The sequence below is a fragment of the Octopus bimaculoides genome, chromosome 9 (genome assembly GCF_046866305.1).
Source record: "Octopus bimaculoides isolate indiv1 chromosome 9, ASM4686630v1, whole genome shotgun sequence".
In the NCBI taxonomy this organism is placed as follows: domain Eukaryota; kingdom Metazoa; phylum Mollusca; class Cephalopoda; order Octopoda; family Octopodidae; genus Octopus; species Octopus bimaculoides.
In genome coordinates, this window is record NC_142936.1 from 45249365 (window position 1) to 45271864 (window position 22500).

The 22500-nt window shown below is 35.6% G+C and overlaps 1 protein-coding gene across 6 annotated transcripts in view; it reads right to left on the reverse strand.

The window, feature by feature from the left end:
- LOC106873285 (protein timeless) overlaps positions 1-22500 on the reverse strand; it is a 68843-nt gene that overhangs the window by 6125 nt on the left and 40218 nt on the right. For all 6 annotated transcript variants that reach the window (XM_089357493.1, XM_089357495.1, XM_052970667.2 and 3 more), the window contains 15 exons: positions 21026-21206; positions 20035-20147; positions 19502-19562; positions 18206-18259; positions 17052-17206; positions 16175-16244; positions 15035-15144; positions 14584-14697; positions 13036-13151; positions 12392-12578; positions 10208-10406; positions 7150-7259; positions 6153-6270; positions 4256-4439; positions 3494-3550 (listed from right to left, as the gene is read on the reverse strand). In XM_089357493.1, the coding sequence (XP_089213619.1) occupies positions 3494-3550; positions 4256-4439; positions 6153-6270; positions 7150-7259; positions 10208-10406; positions 12392-12578; positions 13036-13151; positions 14584-14697; positions 15035-15144; positions 16175-16244; positions 17052-17206; positions 18206-18259; positions 19502-19562; positions 20035-20147; positions 21026-21206 (1829 nt within the window). The remainder of the gene's footprint in view (positions 1-3493; positions 3551-4255; positions 4440-6152; positions 6271-7149; positions 7260-10207; positions 10407-12391; positions 12579-13035; positions 13152-14583; positions 14698-15034; positions 15145-16174; positions 16245-17051; positions 17207-18205; positions 18260-19501; positions 19563-20034; positions 20148-21025; positions 21207-22500) is intronic.

A 22500-nucleotide genomic window follows, 5' to 3' on the forward strand; every position in this document is an offset into this window, starting at 1 on the left:
ACCAATTAACAGAACACAACTAAGGGATTCCCTTAAATTCCCAGTAATTCTCCCAAACATAGGTAGGGAGTCTTTAAACTCACCTCAATGCTAAGATAATAATGATGATGATGACACTAATGTAAAAATTATGGTTTTTAAACCTAATTCTCAGCAGGTTTCAAGTAGTCTCATACAACACCTTGGTCAAGTGTCTTCTAATGTTGACAAATGCCTGGTAAGTGAATTAGGTTGATAGAAACTGTAGAAGCCTATAATATGTGAGTGTGTTGGGGATGGGGGTGGAGATGATCGTGAGTTGGTGAGTCGGATTCTTGGACCTGGCAGTGCACTGTGTTCTTGAGTAAAACACTTCACTTTGCATTGCTCTGCAAACCTCCTGATGACAGGCAATGTTGATTTGATGGAAAGAGTGAGTTTGTGCGCAGTACAAATGCTTGATCTCTATAAACAAATCATCTGTGCAGATTATTCGGCAAGAAATTGCAGAACCATCTTTATCAGATCAAGAGACTCGGTGGCATTTAAAAGCACCCATTACACTCTCGGAGAGGTTGACATTAGGAAGGACATCCAGCCATAGAAACCATGCCAAATCAGACTGGTGTCTGGTGCAGCCCCTCAGCTTACCAGCCCTGGTCAAACCATCCAACCCATGCCAGCATGGACAACGGACATTAAGTGATGATGATGATATATATATACCAAGTATATAAGTGTGTGTGTGTGTGTATCTTTGAGTTTATCAACCCCATCACAGCATAGCAACACTGCCACTAGTTGGTTTGTTTACACCCTAATAACTTAGTGGTCCAGCAAAAGAGACTACTAGAATAAGTACAAGACTTAAAGTAGGGGAGTTGATTTGTTTAACTAAACCCTTCCAGGCAGTGCCCCAGCATGGCTACAGTCCAATACTGGAACAAGTAAAGGAATATATATAAACATACATATATATATATATATATATATATATATATTCTTTTACTTCCTTCAGACATTTGGCTGTAGCCAAGCTGGAGCACTGCCTTAAAGGGTTTTAGTAGCAGTAATTGACCCCAGGACTTGTTCTTTGTAAGCCTAGTACTTATTCTATCAGTCTCTTTTGCCAAACCACTAAGTCACAGGGATGTAAACACACCAACATCAGATTTCAAGTGATGGCAGGAAGACAAACACAGACACAAAGACACACACACATAAATATATACACCTATAGACGACAGGTATCTTTCAGTTTCCGTCTACCAAATCCACTCACAAGGCTTTGGTCAGCCCGAGGCTACAGTAAAAGACACTTGCCCAAAGTGCCACACAATGGGACTGAACCCAGAACCATGTGGTTGGGAAGCAAGCTTTTTACCACATAGCCAAGCCTGCACCTACAGACAATGACTTTTCATCTAATCTATACAATTCATATTGGTTTATCTCCACATCTACTTAGTATCTACCTATGCAAAGTATGCATACTTTGGCTACCATTTATATATTTAGTTTTTACCTCAGCTCAATTGTGCTCACCTTATCTAAAATTGAAGTTTTACTCCTAAAAATCCTAAAATACGTTGGAATAGTAAACCTTAATGTGCTACTGACATATCTAAAAACCATTTCTGGCCCAAACTATACATACCCTGCTATTCATGAAGTAAATGTTTCCAGTTTCCAACTCCACTGAACATCATATAATCCCTGCAATATTTCTTTATTGTCCCATTCCCTCACAATTCTAAAGTCTAGATGAAGGGATGTCAATACTACAACAATGTTATAAATGTTTCTAATTTAGGCACAAGGCCAGCAATTTTGAGGGGAGGGTTAATCGATTACATCGACTCCAGTACTTGACTGGTACTTTGTTTTATCGAACCTGAAAGGATGAAAGGCAAAGTTAGCCTTGGCAGGGTTTGAACTCAGAACATAAAGAGCCAGAGGAAATACTGCTCAGTATTTTGTCTGATGTTCCAATGATTCTGCCACTCCTTAACAACATGGTAATAATAAACACAAACAGAAAAACCACAATGTAGGTTGGTCTAATACAAATAAAAGGGAGAATACAGAAAACATTGAAAAAGAGATAGCAAAGAGCAAGCTTATGTGAAAGGTATAAAATGATAGCTGTTGGCAGTTACAACAAAATATATGGACACAAGATAGTAGAACACTAACATAGAAGAAAAATATAGCACGTGCTGAAAAGATAGAGACAGGAAGTAAAGATAAGAGAAGACACAACAGTAAAGAATATCATCATTGTCATCATCATTTAACGTCCGCTTTCCATGCTGGCATGGGTTAGACAGTTTGACTTAGAACTGGTAAGCTGGGGAGCTGCACCAGGTTCCAATCTCATTTGGCATGCCCTTCCTAACACTAACCATTCCAAGAACTATGATCTCACTTGGCTGGACAGGTCTTCTTAAGCACGGTATACCACCAAAAGTTTTAGTCACCTGCCTCCATGAGGCTCAATGCTTAAACGGTACCTTTTACGTGCTACCAGCATGGGTACCAGGCATATGGCACTGGCATCAGCCATGACTATGATTTCACTTGGCTTGCCAGGTCTTCTCAAGCATAGCATATCACTCAACATTCGAAGGATGCTTGTTATATGTCAGTTAAGTGACACTGGCATTGGCCACAACAACGATCTCACTTGGCTTGACGGGTTTTCTTAAGCATAGCATATCGTCAAAGGTCTTGGTCACTTGTCATTGCCTCCATGAGGCCCAACATTCGAAGGTCATGCTTCACCACCACATCCCATGTTTTCCTGGGTCTACTTCTTCCACAGGTTCCCTCCACAATTAGAGATAGGTACTTCCTCACCCAAATGTCTTCATCCATACGCATCACATGACTATACCAGCACAGTCATTTCTCTTGCACACCACATCTGATGCCTCTTACGACCAACTCTTCTCTCAAGACAATTACACTCTGTTGTGCATGCATGCTGACATTATACATCCAGCAAAGCATACTAGCTGCATTTCTTACAAACTTACACATATCCTTGGCGGTCACAGCCGATGTTTCACTGCCGTGTAGCATGGCTAATTCTAGTTTTCCCCACTGGTATATGATGGAATCTATTTTCTGTACATTTTTAGTGTTAATTGTACCTGTGCACCTTCCACACACAAAAACTATTTTCCCTGTTAACCTTCCTCTGATATTGCTGCACCTCTTATGTGTCCATAGCTAACACCGGGTACATCTTATGGAGTTTCTACCTACGCCTTTCTACAAATCGAGCATAGGATAAAAGAAGATAGGGTAAAAGAGATATTTTACAAAATGGGAAGCATGCTAGAGGGAAAAATTACAGAGGATCAGAAACAGAAGACAATAATAAAGGGTACATTCTAGAGGAAAGAGCAATAAAAGGTGACAGAAGCAGAAGATAAGACAGAGCATTATTAGAGATACTATTTCACAGATGATGAGAGAAAGGGAAACCACAAAAGACCATACTACTTACGGGAATAATATAAAGGTATTGGCTCCTCCATTTGGTATTTATCATTTGATGTTCCAACTATAAAACATAAAGAAACAATATTATATATTATATGACAATATAATATAAATAAGATAATGAAATGTAACACAAACTATACTTTATGATAAATACAATAAAAATAAATGTAAAAGTGTGTGGCCTAGTGGTTAGGCTGTTGCACTCACAATCGCTGAATCATGGGTTCAATTCCCAGACCAGGCAGCACATTGTGTTCTTGAGCAGAACACTTCATTTCACATTGCTTTAGTCCCCTTTCGATCAAGGGGATATGTTGGCCTGTTCAACTAGCCAGCGGGGTGGCATCATTTGATGGCTAAAACAATGCAAAGCGCATTGTGACCAGTGATGTGTAACAACATCTGATAGTCCAGTCGGTCATGTGATCACATGACCACAACATAAAATGAGGAAATATAATGAGTAGCGTATGATAAGATTGCATAGCTTGTACCCATGATATAATAACGTTTATAACATTCCAAAAATGTGTTTCTTTGTTATGACGCAAATGATAATAAAAAGCATAGCTGTCACTAACGAATGAGTATGATCTGCTAGCATGTACCATGCTTTCACTAGTTGTTTTAGGTACCTGTCATCATGAACAGATACAGATACCTTCTCAGCAAGAACATCTCACACCTCTCAGCAAGAACATCTCACACCTCTCAGCAAGAACATCTCACACCTTAATAACCATATTTCAAAAAGTATACTAACCATATTTCACAAAATAAGTCTCCAAGAGAACAGTCTGGAGCCAGAGTAGCTGATAAGACATTTTCTTTTCATGTAGTTTCTCAATACAAAATGGAACGACACTTTCAATATTTATGTTCTGAATTTGTTTCTCTAACAAATCTCTTTCTTTATCATTAGATTTCTCACAATCAGTGAAATCATCCTAAAAGAACAGTTAAGAAATGTTATAAAATTTAAAAAATAAAACGTTTCATATTAAACAAAATCACAATATAAATCTATCACCATAATCATATTAATGTTCACTTTTCCATGTTTACATTGTCAAAGGAAGCTCATTGAAGCAGATTTTCAGTGGCCAGACATCTTTTCTGGTGCCACCCCTCACTATGTTTTCAAGAAAACTCCCAGCAAAAGACGACTGATTTGGTGTTCTACTGCCAGATGTAGCCATTTTACTTAATGTAGCTAGTCATCATCATCATCATCATCATCATCATCATTTAGCATCTATTTTCCATGCTGGCATGGGTTAGACAGTTTGACTGAGGTTAGTAGGCTAGAGAACTGTACCAAGCTCCAGTCTGATTTGGCCTGGTTTCTATGGCTGGATGCCCTTCCTTATGCCAACCACTCCAAGAGTATAGTAGGAGCCTTTTATGTGTCACCGGCACAGGTGCCTTTTACTTGTCAACAGTCCTGGCTACAACTATGAATTCACTTGACATGTTTTGCCGAGCACAGCAAATTGCTAAAGGTCTCAATCACTCATCATCGCCTCCACATGACTCAACATCCGAAGATCATGCTTCACCATATTGTGCCATCATGTCTTCTTGGGTCTACTTCTTCCAGATGTTCTCTCTACAGTTAGAAACCAGCACTTCTTTATGCTTCATTTCCCCTTTGCTCTAAAAATCTATGAAAGTTCTGAGACAATCTAAAACAGGGGTTTTCAAACTTTTTGACTTACGGACCCCTTTATATTTCAGGCTTTACCTTATAAAGGCTTATGAAATTTATACATAAATATTTGCTTAAAATAACATATATTTTTACATTTATTTATTTAACAGTATTTAACAAATAGGTTTATTGTCAATTAAAAGATTTTGATTAAAAAACATATATAAAATCAAACTGCCCATAAAAAGTATTTGTTGTCCACGGACCCGTTTTGTCCTTGTGGACCCCCTGTGGTCCACGGACCACAGTTTGAAAACCCCTGATCTAAAACATGCATCATATGTTAAATTCAAAAACACTAATACAATCTCCTTTTTCTCTTCTTTTACAGATGAATTTTTGTTGATGAGCCCCAGTTTAGCTTTCATTGGAAAGTCCTATTATCAAAGGCATTCCAACCATTCCCTCTTTACTTTAGAGTCTAGGAGGCTCTTAACTTCAATTAAAGAACTGAGTCTGACTGTGATGATTCATCCGATCTATGCTAGCATAGAAAGTGGTCATAAAATGACAATGTTGATAGAGTGCAATTTCTAGGCAATCAAACAACCACACAAAAACTCCCTCACTGGTTCTATTAGATGATAATATTAGTTGTGGTGATGATGGCAATATTCATGATGATGATATTGTTGTTGATGTTGATGTTGTTTAACCCCAGGTCAGCTTATTTGAGTAGATCCATAATCACGAGTTTAAAAAAAAATTTTTTATCATTATTATTATTCAGATACACAATATATCTATGACAGTACTCTCCAATGTATACTTCCCTTTTTTAAGGCAATAAGGTTTCATTGCTGTTTCTAGAGAGTCAGTTGACTGCATAGAGGCAAGCTTTCTTGCATAGATGACAATGACAAGGAAAATAGTGTCTGTGAGGTGAAGGCAAAAATCAGAAAGAATCACATAATCTAAAAATCAAAAAAAGATAGAGAGCAGAACTTACATTTAGGTGGATAGCATTAGGACAGGCAGCTCCATGGGTAAGGGGTGAAAAATCAGTGTTGGAGCACATAGAAACGTCTGATTTATAGTCATTCATTAAAGAATTATCCAGATCAATGCTAGAAAAATAAACAAATTCAATAATTAGTCACAGAAAACACAAACATGGGAAAATACAGTTCCATTATAAATTTCCAATATTGACTTTGTTTTCATATCCTAAAAAGTCTTTCATTCTTTTGCTTGCTTCAGTCATTGGATTATAGCCATTCTAGGCACTGCTTTGAAGAATCTAAGGGTTTTAAGTGACCAAGTTAAGACCCTGGTACTTATAATTTATGTCTGGTACTTATGCTATCAATCTTTTTTTTGCCAAACAGCTTGTTTGTATATGCAAACATAAACAAACTAATACCAGCTGTCCAGCACACAAATACACACACACATGAGTACACATACACAAAAGTACATGCACAGGAGAGCACACACAACACACACATTCACAAATCATATCCAGACACACAATCACACATGCAGAATTTCAGAATTACTTAATCCATTTGTTTTACATCCATTTTCCCTTGATAGCATGGGTTAGATGAATACATATTACTGAGGTCAATCTCATTAACTAACACTAATCCTCCAAGTTTCCAACCTTATACCTGCCTATGTTAGAAACAAAATCAATTAGGCAGAGAAGGGAGCTGCTGGCTTTCATCAGAAGAAGGATTAGCTAAAACTTAAGTACCCTTGCATCACTGAATACTATTAATCTACCTTTGCATCAACTGAGCTTGAATTAAATACACTCAATTTCCTGACTGCAAAACTTCCATTTTTGCTTCTTCCTCTCCAAATAATATATAAACTATTTGTATTTTGTACACTAATTTTGAATATTTGTTAAAATTATATTTTCTGGAAAATAGAATTTTCGTACATCTTTTTGCATTTCCAAAGTTAAATCAAAGAATAAAAAAAGAATATGGACTTACTTTATGTTATTAGCCTCCATACTAAACAGATATTTTGCACATAAACTGGGATCTTCTGCAGCAGTCACCATAAATTTGTGCATTACATATTCCATTACATCACTGGCTTCCTGCAAAACAGAGGAAAAGAAAACCACATTATTATTCATAAAAAAAAAATACTAATGCTGTTGCTACTGCTACTGCTACTACTGCTAAGGCAGCAAGCTGTTAGAGTTGATAGCTTGCCAGACAAAATACTAAATGATATTTCTTCTGGTTTTATGTTCTGGGCTCAAATTCCACCCAAGATCAGCTTTGCTTGTCATCATTTTGGGATCTATAACATAGATGTCAGTTGAGCATTGGGGGGCAATGTAATCAACAACTGCAACCCTTGAAATTTCAGGCCTTGTGCTCTATAGTAGAAAGGACTATTATTATGATTACTACTATGGTTGTGAGCTGGCAGAATCAAAACCTTGGAAAAAAACATGTTTTGCAGTATTTCTTCTGGCTCTTTATGCTCTGAGTTCAAATCCTCCTGAAGTCAACTTTGCCTTTTATCCTTTTGGGGTTGATGAAATAAGTACCAGTTAAGTAACTATTATTATTATTATTATTATTATTATTATTATTATTATATAGAACAGTATGATTCCAGTGCCATATAAAAAGCACCTGTGCCAGCACCACATAAAAAGTACCCTGTACACTCTATAAAGTGCTTGGTGTTAGGAAGGGCATCCAGCCATAGAAACCATGCCAAAACAGATGACTGGAGTCTGGTGCAGTCCTCTGGCTTACCAGCTTCTGTCAAACTGCCCAACCCATGCCAGCATGGAAAAAGAGATGTTAAGTGATGATGGTGATGATGATGATGATGATGTGGATATAAAATACCAGATTTTGTTGTCTATTCTTTTCCATATTAACTGCTGAGCCTTAACAAAAGACCTTGGACAAAAAGTACTTTTCTAAGTTTACAAGCTGTTCCCAAGAGGGAAGATGTTTGGAGCCCTTACATATCTATTTTGATGTCCAACTGTTCCAGGCAGTCTAACCATTTTTCACAAATGGAACCTAAAGCTCTAATGGTAAATGGTATTACTAGCATGTTTTGCTGCTGGGCATCTCCACATTTTTAATACCTCTATTTTTAAATCAGCATTTTCCAAGACCTTTTCTACATTCTTATGTCCCAGTTTGTGAGCATTCTTCCACAAACACTTTTACCTTCTTCATTCTTAGCTCTGAAATAACATTCCATCAAAACCGTATAATCCTCCTAAATCCATCTCTGCTCACCATAAGTCTTTCCTCAAGTAATTGTTTAATGACGACCAAGTACCGCTTGTTCCAGCACAGCACACCAACTGAACATGACAGTTTCACTTGAGGTCTCACTCTTGTTTACATCATTAATTTTAACTGATGTATTGTTAAATTTCATTTATCTGTGATAATTAGTGGTGATAAGTGATGCAGCCACTAGTGTTTTTATTGATATTAACCCTTTAAATTATTCTATCAAATTCTTGGAGTGGTTGGCGTTAGGAAGGCATCCAGCTATAGAAACTCTGCCAAATCAGATTGGAGTCTGGTGTAGCCACCTGGTCCACCAGTCCTCAGTCAAATCATCCAACCCATGCTAGCATCGAAAGCGGATGTTAAACGATGATGATGATGATGATGATGTAATTCTTGTGTATTCACATTGTTTTGAATTAATCATGCATCATCTCATAGCTTTGAGATTTTTATGAGGTAACAGCAGATTTTTAGAATGATACTGTAGGGTTGGTGAGGGGCCAACTGTGGCCAGTTTGAACATAAAATAAGTAGAATACTTTGGCTGTACATGGCTGGTTTAAATGTTAAAGGGTTAATAAGATTTAAAAAATTTTTTGTCTTTTGTTTTTTGAGAACTACCTACGGCATGGTTCTCAATGAGTGTAGTCAGGTGGTATAAATTATGTCCTGTATTCCAAGTTGAAATCCCACTAGAATTACTTAATAAGGTAGATTAAATCAACTTAATCCATTCTCAACAATTTTTGGTTTTGTTCTAATGTAATATTGTACAGTAGTAGAGATAGTACATTGTTTGTTCAAAGAAGCAGAAACTGTTATAATAATGGTAAAGAGGATGTATGAGATAAAGTAGTATGTCTGTGAGCTTGTAGTGGTAGCAGGTTGATGACTGAATCTTTGAAAATTAGCTAAGTAGCCTGTGACCTTCTTAGTACCAGTGTCATGAAAAAATGTCCAGCCAGTACACTTAAACTATTTAGAGGGCCATCATATGATGAAGGTAAAAAAATTTTCTGGAACTGAAGCCATCTTCAGGATGCAGCTTGACAATTATAGTTCCATGCAACCATCTTGTCTAAATTAGTGTCATACCACAGAGTGATATATCAGCAAATTTCTATGAAAACATCCAAACTGACAGACCAAGGAACTAAGAACTAGGCCAAAGTGCTCTAACAGTAGAAAGAATGTTAACATATATGCTCAAATACCTGAGATATTGAACAGAGTTGAGATTATGGTCAAGAACTCAGGTTGTGGTCAAAACTTAAGGTTGTGACATAAGAGCTGAAGCTAAAGCCAAAAGTATAGGTTATAAACCAAGAGTTGAGTATGTGACCAAGTCATGAGATTATGACCAATAGTTGAGGTTATGATCAAGAACAGAGATTATGATCAAGAGTTGAGCATATGACCAATAATTGAGGTTATGATCAAAATTTGAGACTACGATCAAGAGTTGAGGTTATGATCAAGAGTTGAGGTAATAATCAGGAGTTGAGGCAGTAATCAAGAGTTGAAATAAAAAGCAAGAGTTGAAGTTGTGATCAAGAGTTAAAATTATGATTAAGAGTTGACGTTGAAATCAAGAATTGAGGTTATGACCAAGAGTTGAGGTTGGCCAAGTGTTGAGGCTGTGGCCATAACATTCAAAGTAATGGTCTTGAGACTTGGCTTAGGTCAATGACCACAAGAATGCTGAGACAAAATGAAAAAGTATTTCTTAAAGTCATTCCTATGTGAAGAATTCAGTAAATCAACTCACATTAGAAATAACTTTGTCATCATCACAAAGATCCGTGAATAGTTTTAAGATAGGCATTTGCATCAGAACTTCTGGGCTTTTGCAATCACCAGCAACATGATGCATCATGGTAAAAATGCTGTCATTCACACAGGGACTGTTTTTGTTAAATTTCTCCAGCAAGAATCCATATCGCTGCATCACTTTGATTGTGGAAAATCTGAAAAGATACAAAAATTTGATTAAAGAAGTGTTTTCCCCCTTTATTTATTTTTTAAATGTTTGCTTTTTCAATTATTTTTTTTATACATAGAAAAAAAAGAAAGCTGAAAATATTAGGAAGTGAGAGTGAAATATTAGCTAGTAGTAGATTATGTTGTTGTAGATTGATTGTTGATTGATTGACTGATTGACTGAGTGATAGATTAGATAACTGATAAATCATTCTTTATTGATAAGCACTGACACGACAGAGAGTATTAGGGAGAGAGAGGGGGGGACAGACAGAAAGTTAAACTGACAGGTAGATTGAATAGACAGATTGGCAAACAAATAGATAGACAGAGACACACAGACAGACAGAGGGATAGACAGGCAGAGAGACAAACAGAGAGACAGATGGATATAAGGAGGGACAGACTGAGGGGTAAACAGATGGATATAGGGAGGGGCAGACAGAGGGAAGGACAGACAGAAGGGCAGACAGAGGGACATATCACTATGAAATCTGAATCTATGATTATAAATTAACAACAGTTGCATTAATAAGATTAACTGTTAATAGCAGGATTAATTGAAGGCTATGTCAGCTTCAGTCAGTGATAACTTGACGTCATATAAAAGTACTGACAGATTAAATACTTAAAATCTCTCTCTCTCTCTTTGTCCCACCGGTTCCTCCCTCTCCTCTCTCTTTGAAATGAGTAGCAATCACCAAATTACCAAATGTTTCTTTAAACCATGTATCCTCTTTTCTTTCTGACTTTTACACATGCTTCCATTCTATCTCATTCTAAAGTGTTGGAGCTGTTTTATAACTTAAGCACACACACAGTTTTCTCTATACTAATTATGCTTAACAGTAAGTTATGGGTAAGTGTTTTTTCTGTCACTTTGGTGGAAATCAGTACAAAAAAAAAATAAAATAAATAAAACAAAAATGGTTAGTGCATACACGTGGGTGACTGGATGACAACTAAAACAAGCTAAAGAACACGTGACTTGATATAAGAGAAGAAAGAGAAACGTGGTGGTATCAGAAAAAGTCAAACAAGCACACACCCTCAGGTACAAACATTAATACATAGACAAATGCAACTGCACACCACTACATACTAAATCATTTACTAATATATAATTCTCTTGTGTTTCTGTCTGTCACAAGAGATGACTGACGAAGGAAGGGGTGGTGACAAACTGAAGGTAGTGATAAATGATTTACAATCAACAAGAGTTTTTCTGTTTCCTTGCAATAACTAATTCAAATCATTTAATTTTGTGAATATATCACACAGAAAAAAGATATCATGCCCTTGCAGCCATCAATGAAGTGGATAATGGAATATCTTCAAAGAAAAAGATATATAAAACAGTTCAACAAAGCGTAAAACACAGTTTCCTTTTGACAGCCACCACACTTCGATATGATATAAGAGTTTAGTATGGTCCTCATCATTTCTCAAACAGAGTTGATGGAAAATTCGATCAGACAAGGGATTGGACTTCAATGTGTTCACAGTCTTGATAACTAACTGTAGCACATCATTCAATCTACTGTTCATATTTTTTGCCACTAAATGCTACCAGTGTACTAAGCAATGAACAGTTAGTGTCTGGTGGAAAATTTCATGCTTTAGGAGAGATGAAAATCCCCTGTATCTTCATATCATCGAAAGGGGCTCTATCAGGTGCAGAGGCAAGAATAGTACTGAGAGGATATTATGTTCTAAGAGGAAAGACTTGAGAGTGTGAAAAATAGCTGCACCTTTTGAATCAAGCAGCAATTTGTCTAATAAACCACAGTGTAAAACTAGCTTCTGTTTGATTAAAATAACCAGCTGTTTTCTGGGCATTTTTCCCTTTACGGGGGTGGGGGGAGGTAAAATATGAGGAAGGGGAATTTGTAAAACTCCATTCAATGGAAGGGGTCACTGAGTTACAAAAAGTTGAGAACCAATGTAGAGAAGAAGAAGGAGGAAGACTTACTGGTTTATGTGCTGAATCATCTCAAAGTTCTGAGTACTGGGAACTTGTCGGTGCCATTGGTCCAGAAGCAAGAGGAAAGTATGGTTTGTGACAATCAAGTCTCGTAGAAATGAGTAACTTTGGTTCTCCCAAGATCGAATCAGCAAGAGAAACATTTGTCTTAAGTCTGTCATATTAAGGAGAGCACCTGTAAAATTTATGGGAGAAAATAGGTAAATGTATTCAAACATGATAAACTATAGCAATGAAATAATAAATACAATAATAATTTACACTTTCTAAACACAGTTTCTCATTTAATATTATCATCATCATCATTATCTTAATGTCCACTATTCCATGCTTGTATAGATCAGAGGAAACTTGCTGAGGCAGATTTTCTATGACTGGATGCAAAGACATTCTAATCATGACCTTCTTGGCCCCCTGTGGGTAATAAAAAAATCTCTAATCATGACCCTCCAGTCTTTTCAGACATAGTATGTCAAGTATATCATGTACTCACAGTCATTCTCCTACTTTCTCCTATCATTTAAGGTTGATAAATGAAGTACCAGTGAAGTACTCTCTCTATATAAAATTGATATAATCGATTTTTTTCATAAAATAACTAAACAAGGGGAAAAGAGTTCAAGTGCACTTACATTTCAAATTTTCCAGATTTTGGACATCATCCTTGGACAAAAGCACTGAAAGATGACTGTCATAGACCTCTATAGTCTTCAGTATCTCCTTGATTGAAGCTACAGTGAAATGAAGCCTGAAGAGAAAGGCAATAAAATACAAGGATCATTAACAGAGTCAATAAAAAAAGGCAAAAGGAGCCTGTAGTAGAAACAGGCCATGGGAACAGGTAGTGGGAGCTAGCAGCAAGAACTAGCTGTGAGAGTAGATAGTGGGAGCATGTAGTAACAGTAGGCTGTGAGAACAGGTAGTAGGAGCTAGCAGTAATAACTAGCTGCAAGAGTAGATAGTGGGAGCATGTGGTAAATCTCACAGTCATCTCAGTTATGAAAATGTTAAGTTCCCTACAGAAACATTGTTTCATTTTCAAAGTTTCCTGTCTGTGGTTTGTTTCATATAATGTTATATATAGAAATAAAAACAGTTAAAAAATCCAATATGTATTTAGACTTATTTAATGTTTCTTTCATCTCAAAATTGTTTTACTTTCTTCTTACTTAATTCTTTGCTGAATCTACTTATTTTCCAATGAAACAAAGTACTACTTATTTGGGGCATAAAACAATGGGTCAAGTAGCAGTTTAAAATAATTCCATGAGGCAACAAAATTTTCATCAAATAACTAAGACCTGGTCATTGTCACAGTTCTAGAACTATGTTGGTGACCAGGTCAAAGTTGTGTGATAAAAATTGTGCACCTCATGAAATAAGTATAAGTTTAAAATGAATTTTACAGCTTTGTGAGTTATTAAATGGTTCTTCCACAATCTAATTGCTTTTCTTTCAACACAAGGTCTCAGATTAAGTCACTTGCTACACAAGTACAACACTGACACTACATTGAAGAACAATGTAGAAAATGTGAAATAGATAAAAATGTAGAAATACAAAAGGAGATCTTAAATGCATGCCACTACAACTCACTTTTGACTACTTAACCTTTTTGTTACCATATTTCTATTTCAGTTAATTTTTAAAATAATGAAGATTTAGTAAAATAATTTTCTCATTATTAAGCTGGGGTCTGGAACAAATTAGTATAAAATTTTGATAGAAGATTATAATTTAGATCTCTTTAAGACAGTAAGTTGTATGTCATAAAACTAGGGCCAGTTTAAAAAAGGTTAAGTAGACTTTCAAGATCAAAAGACTATAGAGCCATGCAGTTCTTATCCTAAATAAATCACTGTAATGTGTATTATACAGGATAAAACAAAATGTGAGAAACTCTTCAAGATAGATTTGTCACAGCCCAATGCTTTACAAACTAAATGCAGAAAAGATGTTTCACAAAGAATAACCAATATATCTTCCCACAAAATATTAATTTACAATAATTTAAGTCAAATGTCAACCACATTTAATTCAACCAATCATTTTACAACACAACCTAAACAAGTAGAGGTACAATGAGGTCAAGAATTTTGCTCTTTCTGGTAGGAAAAAGAAAAAGAGCTTAATACAAAGTGAATCAATATAAGAGTAGATGATAAAAATATTTCTCTTACCGTTTTTTCTTAGTTGCAGTTTCCAGTTTCTTCTGGTTTGATATTACAAGTTCTTCAAAAGTATCAATACCTTGGTAGACTAAGAAGCCAATTATGTCAACAGTCACAACTTCCCTGCAAGAAAAAGAAATGAGAGATTTACAAATGGAAAGAGAAATGATAACATGTTCAATCAAATAGGCATCAACATAATTGCCAACATCATATGAAACAAGTATATTATTTAAATGTCCCAGAGAAAACAGATTTTCAAATCATAAAAACCAAGCAGTCAACTAGTAAAACTGTTTTCTTAAACCAAAAACCTTCATAAAATCTCCAAGTAGTTATAAATTCCTCAAATGGGATACAGACTTGTGTTTATACATCATGCACGCACACACACACACACACACACACACACACACACACACACGCACGCACACATGAGTCTGCAGATGTCAGAACTAACCTTATGCAAGAAAAGTCCATTTCCTGAATTCTTGCCATCTTCAAGAAGAATATCAAAAGCCACATGAAGTAAGAGCCATCAAGATTACAGCTTTTTGACAGCAAAATCTCCTGAAAGACAGAAAAATATATTTTAAAAGAATACTAACAAGTCACGGGCAATGTATCAAAGGATTTGTTCATTTTCAGAAAACTACTTCAGTTTATAATTAATGAGGTGAATACAGGACAACAAGGACCCAAATAAACACATATTTATTCATTTTCAATAAGTTATGGCAGAGAAGAATGTGTATATCTGATTGTTGTTGTTTTCCATCTTCAGATAAAATCTCCTTCCTTTAAACCAATGGTACTCAACAAGCGTCCACATGGCCCTCGGGGGTCCAGATAAGATTCTATTGTTAAAATTTATGTGTAATAAACTGATTATACTTCTACAGTAGTGGAGGTGCAATGGCCCAGTGGTTAGGGTAGCGGTCTCGCGGTCATAGGATCGCAGTTTCGATTCCCAGATCGGGCGTTGTGAGTGGTTATTGAGCAAAAACACCTAAAAGCTCCACGAGGCTCCGGCAGGGGATGGTGGCGAACCCTGCTGTACTCTTTCACCACAACTTTCTCTCACTCTTACTTCCTGTTTCTGTTGTGCCTGTAATTCAAAGGGTCAGCCTTGTCACACTGTGTCACGCTGAATATCCCCGAGAACTACGTTAAGGGTACACATGTCTGTGGAGTGCTCAGCCACTTGCATGTTAATTTCACAAGCAGGCTCTTCCGTTGATCGGATCAACTGGAACCCTCAACGTCGTAAACGAAGGAGTGCCAACAACAACAACAACTTCTACAGTACACAAAATATTTTAACAATTTTTTTATACAATTCCTTATATTTAATTATAAAAATATAATACAGTTTTTTTTTTATACATTGAATGGCTAAGTAAAATAGACATCAAAGAGGTCCATAGGCAAGAAATGGTTGAAAACCACTACTTTAGACAATGTCTGTTCATAGTGATCAGATATTAACGTTTGGATCTGTCAGAATATATTGAGAATGAATAGTTATACTATAATCTAGTTTAAACATGGGAAACTATTCTAACAGTATTTTATGGAAAAAATATGAAAAAAAAATTACCTTTAAATCAGAGACGAGTGGAGCAAATCCCAAGAGAAGAAACTGAGAATTGAAAGAGTTCAAGATAGTTCTGAAAATAGTAATTAAAAATAATATAATTATTATAAGCTGCGTGTTAATTGAATCAAATACATACACATACATAAATATCTGTATGTACATATACATACACATACATAAATATCTATATGTATATATGGCACATAAAAGCACCCACTACACTCTTGGAGTGGTTGGCATTAGGAAGGGCATCCAGCTGTAGAAACTCTGCCAAATCAGATTGGAGCATGGTGTAGCCACCTGGTCCACCAGTTCTCAGTCAAATCGTCCAACCCATGCTAGCATGGAAAGCAGACATTAAACGACGATGATGATGATGATATATACACATACATAAATATCTATACATACAAATATTATATATATATATATATATATATATATATATATATATATATATATATATATATATATATATATTTATTTATGTGTTTCAGCCAAGTGGCTGCGGTCATGCTGGTGCACCACCGTGATATATATATATATATATATATAATCATCATCATCAATTAACATCTGTTGTCCATGCTGGCATAGGTTGGATAGTTTGACCAGAACTGGCAAGCTCCACCAGTATATATATAGTTGAAAATTAAGATAAACACCAGTTCTGTCCATAACTCATACATAGAAAATGCCTCTTCCTACATTTCTTGAGGGACAAAGTTACAAATTGTTTTCTTAACTCTAATATTTTAATTGAAATTCAACAAAAATTTGCACCTTTTCCATTTACCAATTATGGAAGTGAAACTGAACTTGTTTCACCTCACATAAACAATGTATTGAAACAGTGTAGAATAATTTAGTCACTTACACAAGTTGTGAGCGGTTGCTGTTTTCAATAGGAATCAAACTCGCTATATTTCTGTCTGTTTCAATGAACACACTCATAACCTCAGAAATGTCAAAATTAAACAGGACTTCATCAGATACTCTGCTTCCTTGAACATTTAGGCCACCAAGAACAATCTGACAAAAAACAAATTCAAAACAATTTTTAAGAATAAACAATAATTTCGATATAAAAACAAAGTGCCAAAAAACTTAAAAAAGTAAAACTTTTCTTTCTTTAACAGAAATATCCCTTCCTGTAATAAGAGCTAAGTTCTCTGAAATTCCTTCCTAATTTACATTTCCTTCCCACTAACCACAAACTTTTAAATCAATCTTAGTTGTCCAAGAGGGCTTTGTAATGGCTATAGGTACAGCTCTTCTTGCTCAAAATAAAGGCTTCTTACTTTGGTGCTTGAATTAAACTCTTGTACACTAATGGTATGTCTTTTACTGGTCCCAGAGTGATGACAAGGCAAATTCAACTTTGACAGAATTTGAACTCAGAACATAGAGGATTCAAAGTAAATGCTATGAGGCATTTAATCTGAGAAAGTACTCTACTTTCTCAGATAATTATTCTGATTGAAGTATGGTATAACATTAGATAGCTAATTTGTCGCAAGGTCAAAGAAAGAAAGTTTACATGTGTGGAAGATAAGAAATTGGATACAAGGATCTCTAGTGGACTACTCATATAACAATAATCATCATTATCATCATCACTGTCCTTGCCCCTACTACTACTACTACTACTACTACTACTACTACTACTACTACTACTACTACTACCACCACCACCAGGGTCAGAAATAAAGAGGTCATATTTATTTGCTACACTTAACATGCAGTTCTCAGATGTACAGTTTAAAATTTTTCTATCGCTTGTTACCCCTATATATCTAAATTCACACATATACATACAAGTACACACACACACACACACACACACACACATACACACACAGATATACAGACACTTTTCTAAATGAGAACGGAAACATTGTGCATTAGGTTATCACATATATATTTTGATTGTATAATAAACATTGAAAGGGGATATATATATATATATATATATATATATACATACAAACATATATATATACACACACATATACATAAATATATAAATACCTTATCTGTATATAGAAGTGACAGTAACTGTACAATGTTAACAGACCAACAGAACTGCAATGAGAAAGAAAAAGAAACAATAAAACATGAGATTATAGAAATGTAATATGAATTTCTCACAATGGCCCAATGCCAGAATTTATTAAAAAATTTAGAAATCACCTATTGACTCATCCCAAAGAATGTATCTGGAACTTTTCTTGGATTCAAAGGTACCAAAAACTGTGGAATTTTGACCCTCTAAACGTCTGCAACCAAGATATGCTCCACATTGCTATATCAGGAATCTCTGTCCACCATTGGCTTTAGAAGATCCCCAATTTCATGTCATCTGTCTCAACTAATAACGTCAATCTAGATGAGTGGTCTTTCTCCTCTATTAGGGAGTGAAAGTCTCCAAAATATAACATCTCTTATGGCTTGCTGTTGAGTACAATAGCAGTGGCCAGCAAAGCTTACTCTGCATTGAGCAATAATAGCTGAAACGGATGGAATATATCCATAAATCTCTTGTTTGGTCTTGTGCTCATGCCGTTAGATGTTCTGAATTCTCATCAGAAATCTGATGCATGTACCATCAAAGGTGATATTGAAGAATCCAGATTTGAACCTCATAAAGAATATTTGGTCATGTATGGAACACAAATTTGTTGGAAAAAAATTTGCAAACTGATTAGTTTTGGGAAACTGAAATGGGATAATATTGGCATTTCTTGCAGCAAAAGCTTTCCTAGTAATTTCTTCAAAATATCAGGTAATGTAAAGAAAGCTGAAGAATATACTATTTTATATCAATTTGTAGAGGCATTCCTACAGGTTCTTCTTTTTATTACTTTAATATATATCTGGCACTCCCTCAGTTACAATGCTGAGGTTTCCAGTTGAACCAATCAACAGAACAGCCTGCTCATGAAATTAATGAGTGATCCACAGACATGTATACCATTAATGTAGTTCTCATGGAGATTCAACATGATACAGATTGTGACAAGGCTGGCCCTTTGAAATACATGTACTACTCCTTTTTGCCAGCTGAGTGAACTGGAGCAATGTGAAATGAAGTGTCTTGCTCAAGGACACAATGCACCACTGGATATCAAACCCACGACCTTATGATTGTGAGCTGAATATCCTAGCCACTATACTATGCAACTTCACTTTTTTAATATATGGTAAAATAGCTATTACAAAAATTGTTAAAAAACTGAAAGGTTTATTTTCAATGGTATAGTATACACCACAAAATGGCGTATACTATACTCAAGAGCAGAACAAATATAAAGACCAAAAACTTACTCTAGAAGGGTGGATTAGGAGTGTTAAAAGAATTTCATCAAGTCCACATTCAAACATATTTCTAGAAAAAAAGAAGAAAAGAAAGATATTGAAACATTTTGACAGGAGTAACTGGATGGAATGACGTCATTATACATTGATATTACAACATGTAAAGGAGCAAAAGAACTTGTATATGAACCACTCAGACTGTTCAAAGCAGCAGTCAGACCTCAACTAACATATTCTCTAGGATGTTGAAATGAAGACCACATGCTTAAATTTAAACAACAGAACTATTAATCCTTTAGCATTTAAATCAGCCAAAATATTCTATCTGGTTTATGTTAAAACTGGCCAGATCCAGAATCTCACACATACCCTACAATGTCATTCTAACAATAAACAATCACATCATTGAAATCTCAAAGCTATGAGATAATACATGGTTAATCCAAAACAATGTGAATTGATAAAAATTATATTTGACAGAGTAATCTGAATGCTAAAGGATTAAGCCACAATAAAGGCAGAAAATAATAGTGAGTCCTTACTTAATGAACTTGCATTGGATATCTGCAGATCCCATATCTCTATCCCAAACCTGTACATACAACAAGTTACGCATGAGTAAGAGGAACTGGTTAATAAATTCTTTGTTTTGAGCCTGCAACGATGAAACAAAAAGAAGATCCATTGGTAAAGAATTATATAAAATTTAGTTTAATGTGCAGTGTAGTGTGGAGTGGTTCTGCTGAAGTGGTATAACATGGTATGAAATGGTGTGGTGTGGAGTGTTGTGTAGTGTCATGATGTTGTGTGATGGTAGTGGAGTGTGGTAAGGTTGTAGTGTAGTGTGTTGCAAGATGATTTGATGTGATGATGTTGTGTGATATGATTTTCATTTTGTGGTATGCTGACTGCAGTTGAACATCAGCCTTATGACCACTGCAGTTAAACATCAGAGTTTTGGTGATTGCAGTTTTACATTAGCTTTATGGACACTGCAGTTGAACATCAGCCTTATAGAGACTGCAGTTTTACACCAGCCTTAGATCTCTGCAGTTGAACACCAGCCTCCTGGTGAGTGCAGTTAAACATCAGCCATTTGGGGAACTGCAGTTGAACATCAGCAATGAATGGACTGACTAAGTTCAACATAGGCACAAGCATAGCTTGTGGTAAGAAGTTTGTTTTCCAACCACATGGTTCTACGTTCAGTCCCACTGTGTGGCACTTTAGGCAAATGTCTTCTACCATAGCTTCAGGCTAACCAAAGCTTTGTGAGTAGATTTGGCAGATGAAAACTAAAAGAAGCCAGTTGCATGTGTGTGTGTGTCTATTAGCTTAACGAGTGTTGGTTTATGCATGTTCCAGCAACATGGCAGTTTGGCAAAAGAGACCAATAGAACAAGTAACAGGCTTAAATTGAAAAAAAGCAATAAGTACTTTGTTCAACCAAACCCTTTATGATGGTACCCCATGAATGAAACAAGTAAAAAAAAGACAAAAGGTACAAGATTATTACAAAATTGTATGACTAACCTTCTGAATAATTGGTTTGACATGAGAAAATAAAAGGTCAAGTGATTCTTGTTGGCAGAAGAGCAGCTTGATATATTGTAAATGGTTAATGATTTCATTGACGACGTCTGTGTTCCTAGACTCATGACGGAAGTTGTTTGGGAATAGACATTCTATGGGTTCTGTAAGTTCGGTTAGAACTCTGCAAATAGACAAAATATAGAAGCCACGCCGAGGTTAGTAGTAGGACCTGCTTTCATTTTTCTGTCTACAATGATCACTGATAATGATGATAATGACTCAAAAGGTCAGTCCTGTACTGATTGAGTGATTGAGCAGAAAATACCAAAAGTGGGTTTGTTTATTCAAATGTTTATAGCATATTTCCCTGTGGTCAGATTACTGTAAAAATAGACAGTTTAGCAGAAAAGATTAAATATTTTTTAATGTGTATAGTCATTTGCACTGTGAAGGTAATTACTGGCTCAGTAATTAGAGAGTGTTGGACACACAATCATGAGGTAGTGAGTTCGATTCCCACACTGGGCTATGTATTGTGTTCTTGAGCAAGACACTTTATTTGATGTTGCTCCAGTTCACTCAGCTGTAGAAATGAGTTGTGATGTCACTGGTGCCCAGCTGTACCAGCCTTTGCCTTTCCGTTGGATACCTTCGATGGCATGGGGAGGGTAGGGTAGGATGCATGAGTGACTGCTGGTCTTCCATAAACAACCTTGCCCAGACTTGAGCCTTGGAGGATAACTTTCTAGGGGTCTTTACTTTTAGTCATTTGCACTAAAATTAATGTTGTGCTGTGTAGTTATTAATAACATAATAATAAGGAAAAAAAAGTTTAAAAGGGTCAATGAAAACAAAGATGTTAGTAATAATTAAATACAATTATTAACAGACATGGACACACACACATTACAAACAAAAATATTTTAATGGTTTTCTTGGCCTTTTTGCAACTTTTCCATTATTAAATTTTCAAGTGAGCTAAGTTACAGGAATTATAAAGAATTTAGTAAAATAACTTTGTTGTTATTATGCTGGTATTTGGAACACAAACTCACATGAGATTTTGATATAAAGTTTTAATTTAGATCAATACAAAACAGAGTTTGTACGAGAGAGCCATGTGCAGGTTCTGACAGTTCAGTGTCAAAGGCATTAATGTAATTCTTAGACGAAAAATCAGCAGGATACAAAATAACAAGGCTGGACCTTTGAATTACTAGTACAATCCATCTGATAGGCTTGTACATAATCTCCATCTACCTGGTTTAAGGTAAAAGTTGACCTGAGATTATAGAACATGCCACTTAGTCCAACATGTGTGGCAGCAGAATCAAAACAAATTGTGCAATCTATTCACTGCTCTTACAACTCTACCAATTCACCATATATATATATATACACACACTTATATATATATATACACACACACACATATATATGTATATATATATATATATATATATATATATATATAT